At 33.5% G+C, this 4867-nt stretch overlaps 1 protein-coding gene across 1 annotated transcript; it reads left to right on the forward strand.

The window, feature by feature from the left end:
* The first annotated feature begins 265 nt into the window (after nt 1-265).
* Nucleotides 266-4849, forward strand: LOC114186043 (ubiquitin-conjugating enzyme E2 35). The gene is made up of 8 exons (XM_028074041.1): nt 266-422; nt 811-838; nt 1011-1097; nt 2919-2977; nt 3649-3690; nt 3767-3840; nt 4363-4460; nt 4541-4849. Exons 1-8 carry the CDS (start codon nt 387-389, stop codon nt 4576-4578), a joined length of 462 nt encoding a protein of 153 aa, XP_027929842.1. The 5' UTR covers nt 266-386; the 3' UTR covers nt 4579-4849.
* The last annotated feature ends 18 nt before the right edge of the window (nt 4850-4867 follow it).

The following is a 4867-nucleotide window of genomic DNA, read 5'->3' on the forward strand; positions in this document are numbered from 1 at the left end:
CAGTACGGATAGCTTAACTTACTTTCTATATATTTAACATTTATATATATTTAAGATGTGAACCAAACCTTTTTACAGTTTATAAATGTAAAATTATTAAATTAAATTTCAAATAAATCAGAAATTATCAATAACGTGGTTAGTGAAAATCTGGCTGTAATATTTATTCCTTTTATATATTTTTTCGACTCAAAGTCTTTATTATTTGTTACTATTGATTAATTATCTTATTTTCAGAAAAGCAAACATTCTATAAATAGGAGCGAGAGAGAGAGAATGTGTTTTCATTGAGAATTGTTCTGTTTTGTGTTAGTGAGAGAAAGGTGTCTCTGTTTCTCTCTCTTTGACTCAAAACCCTATTGCGTGCTTTGCAATCGACCCTGATTATGGCCAACAGTAACCTTCCTCGAAGAATCATCAAGGTTTGTTTCCATTCTCTCCTCAAGATCCCCATTTCAATTTCATTGATCGATGCCAAATACCAAAAGAACCCCAAATCCGTTCATGCTGTCTAGCTTTGTTCATTTTCTAGTATCGTGTGACCCATTAGCTTGATTGAACAATTAGCTGCTGTTTTCATTTAGGGTCGATTCCAAAGCGCTTTCTTTTTCACTTTAAATTCCTTAATTTCAGTGATCATGAGCCGAAAACACAAATGGAAAGTCTTTGGTGCTAATTCGGGGTTCGACCCCGTTATTATGTTTCGGCTTTGGTTGGCATCGAATTGTAGTTCTGCAATTTGATTCATTTTGTGTCTGAATTTGATGATTGTGAATGTTTTGGTGACTTCTTTTTGTTGGATCTCGACAGGAAACGCAGCGTTTGCTCAGTGAGCCAGGTAAGTTGAAATTTGTAGCAATTGTTTAGCGTTTTAGAAGCTCGTCCTAAGCTAAATGAGTAGTTCCAGTTTAGTTTAATTTTGGAGTTTTATGCATGGTTTTCGTCCTTGTTGTGTTTTGTTCTGGTGACTCAACTGTTTCTGTATCTTGTGCTATGATCTGATGATGCAGCGCCTGGAATTAGTGCTTCCCCCTCTGAAGACAATATGCGATATTTCAATGTCATGATCCTTGGCCCTACTCAGTCACCTTATGAAGGTAGTAATGAACTTAACGGCTTGAATTTAAACCTTGAAATTCTTAATGATTTGTAGTCTCGGAAAGAAATAGAAAATAATTTCCCGTTGATTTGTGTGCTTATTGATGTTTTCTGTGCACTTCAGACAATTGAATGTGTTTTGCTAACATTTCTGAAAGTATAACTGTTGTTACATTTTATATCTGTCATCATATGTTAACAGTAATACTATGACTAAATGGCCTGAATGTGTAAAATGTTGGCCTGCTAGATCCTTGTTGTCTGGCAATATAAATGATGGGGTGGAAGAGAAGTATTAAGTTATATTGTTATAATCAATAATAACTATAGGTTTTTCTGCATCTTGAATTATTATGATGAACTTGCTCCATTGTGCACATTCAGACAATTTTCTATGAGATGTATTATCTTGGTGCACATTGTTTTCCTTCATGTTTGTCACTGACCAGATTTTCTTGTGACCAAACTAAATTCAAAGTCATTTCATTTATAAACAGTGCTTTCTAGATACTTTTGGATGCTTCTTCTTTCCTACACCTTCCAATTTCTTGAGTTGTGGTGCCAATACAATTTGGATGCTACAATGATTAAAATTTGTATAGATTACAATACGTTATGGTATTTACAATGATTAATCCGGGGCTATCAAATATTCATGTCTTTGTTGAAGGTTGTGCTTTTATTTTCGTCTTATATTAATTATATTTGTTGTATCTTAGCCATTTTGTAATTTTAAGAATTTTTACTTTTTCAGTTTCAGATTTGTTCCTTTGTGTGTGTATCCATGCCCCCTATATTTTTATGCTAACCAATTCATCTAATCAGTTTTATTTGGATTATTCCATGAATGACGAGCTTATTTCTTTGTGACATCTTCAGCTGAGTGCTGTTCTGCATCTAATAGTTGCATATGGGGGTTTAACACTTGAATGATTGACTTGAAAAAGAGAGAAAGTAGATTAAAAGATTGGGTTGAAGGATTTTTGTAGGGTCTTTGCATGTGTTATTACTTCTTTTATTTAATTTTAGTTCCCTCTTTTTCGGCTCCTTGTAGAAAGTTGTAGGGTCCTCTCTCCACTATAAAGAGTGGGATGGCTTTGGTTATGCATGGAAACTGAAACTAAAATACCTAGCTAGTGTTATTATACATGACTACGTTCTCTTCATTGTGTACATTTAAAAATTTAATGTACGAAGGCCTTGTTTGGATAAATTACTCCTTTGTCACTTATAGGAGAGGAAAATAAAATGTAAAATGAATTTTGCTTCATCTATTAGCTATAATCAACTTAAACTTTGTAGAAGTTCTTTTCACATGACATTCAAAAGCTATCCTCAACACAGAAAAGAAAAAAAAACTTATTAAACAGCTAAGGCGTACTAGTTTATTTTATCCTGTTGTGAAACTCCATGCATTTTACCTTTTTTTTTCTCTTGTAAGTGCTTATCGAGGGGTCTATCCAAGTAAAACTGGAACTTCTGGACTGTACACCTTTACAGCATAAAGTTTGGGATAGAAAATCATCAATGAAGAAAATCAACTGCATACGGTTTTATAGAATACAAACACCTGTGTAACTTATCACTAATATGATATATTTCCTTATATTTTTGCATTAATAGTCTGCACTTTACTGTAGGAAAGTAGTGTGCCCTGTAGTATAATGTAGGGTGGTTTCTTGTGTCAGGTGGATGAAATTGTGAACTCCCAATTTAATTCCTTACTTTTAGGCATGATGATATCCTACCTAGTTTGATGATACTGAGTTTTATTTCCCCAAAACCGGAATAAAGTCTCATACAAATTTTTTGTAATACAGGTGGAGTTTTTAAACTAGAACTATTTTTGCCAGAAGAATATCCGATGGCTGCTCCTAAGGTAAATAATTTAATTTTTTCCTATATACATTGTAATAACCATTTGGTGTTATATATTTATTGAGTTCTCCACTAAAATATATTTCTATCTGAATTATTCTTAACCCTGATTTTTCATATCAAATATGTTGACTGCCTGGCTCCTATTAATGTCATAGGCTATATCCCAAAAATGTGTAATTGATTGAACAACCACTTTATAAAGTCTAATTGAGTCACGTCCTCCTTGTCTTCTCTTGTTGAAACTGAAACAATGAAATAATTGTAACCAGACAGACTTAAACATAATGTCATTTTTTGTTTATTAATATAATTGAATTATTTCCTCCATGACTTTGGTTGGCATAATGTTCAGCTGTCTTATGTGAACTTAACATCTAGTCTTAGCATTTCATTAGGCAGATAGAACTAGGATGATACTAATCACCGTACATTGGAAGCCATCTCAAAGGAGTGCAGTTGGCTTTTCTTCCCCAAGCCCCACCCCATCTCAAAGGGATAACTAATTATATCCATTTGGCATAATTGTGTGATTGTGAAGTTTTCTCGTATTTGGCTGACTGGTTTGGGTTTAGTTTTAATGATGATTATACCTTATTGATTAATTTAGTGATGCCGTTAAAAAACATTTCTCCAATTATTTCTAATGCAGCCATGCGATGCTTCTTTCAGGTTAGGTTTCTGACAAAAATATACCATCCAAACATTGATAAGGTAGGTACACTTAGCTTCCCCTACATTTCCATTTTTTTATTTGGTAATGATTAATCTTAGACAAAGTTCATTTCAGCTTGGCAGGATATGTCTTGACATTCTGAAAGACAAGTGGAGTCCTGCCCTTCAGATTCGCACTGTTCTTTTGAGGTATGTTTAAGTTTAATTTTTTGATAGTGGATCTGTATTGACAGACCTATTCATTTCCTGAAGAAATGTAGTAAATAGCAACCAAGTTGTTTGAAAATAGAAGTTAATAAATTAAACATTGGTTTTAGTCACTTTGCTTGAAGATTTCTTTTTCCCATTTTATGGTGGAACTTTATAGCCCAAAAGATGGTTCTAAAACTATACTGTGTTTTAGCCCCCTTAAAAATATTAAGAGAGAAACAGAAGCTGATGTGTGTTTCTAAGACAACATGTTATTTATTTTGAATAAAGGGAATCATTATAATAAGTAGAGGAGATTTGATATCCTCTAATAACAAAGATATATAAAAGGAATAAATAAAAAAGTTCCTAATAGGAGAGTATAATTTAGACTAAGCGTTTATGTATCCGTCCATCTGCCCCTGGGGGTGGACAATGTTATGTGAGAAAGGAGTGAAAAATATTAACCTGCCCTTTGAATGCAAGGAGTACTGATATTGTGATTTGTTGATCCTCTTGTAGTATTCAAGCTCTTCTAAGTGCACCAAACCCTGATGACCCTCTTTCTGAGAACATTGCGAAGCATTGGAAATCTAACGAGGCTGAGGCTGTGGAAACAGGTATCCTTCTTCTGCTTGTAAGATTACATACAAGTTAGTTGTTATATTATGTTATTAAACGGTGGCTTTGAAATGTGCAGCCAAGGAATGGACTCGGTTATATGCCATTGGCGCCTAATGCTGGATGGGTTGGGAACTTTTGGCTTCAAATAACTATAGTAGAAGTGTATGCTGTATAACTGTCAAATCTAAATGCAAATTTGGAGTTATCTATTAAACTATTTTGGAGTTAATATTTCCCATAGCTTCAGGTTACCTGTTTATTACTTTCTTTCACCTGGAAGGCTTGTCTTGGAATTTGTATGAAAATATGTGATATTTTATCTGACAAATTTAAACACTAAGTAATTTGAGATCTTCAAACTTAATAGTACAAAATTTTCGAATAACTTTGTCTTCATTTCTCT

This window comes from Vigna unguiculata, chromosome 5 (assembly GCF_004118075.2).
Source record: "Vigna unguiculata cultivar IT97K-499-35 chromosome 5, ASM411807v1, whole genome shotgun sequence".
Classification (NCBI taxonomy): Eukaryota; Viridiplantae; Streptophyta; class Magnoliopsida; order Fabales; family Fabaceae; genus Vigna; species Vigna unguiculata.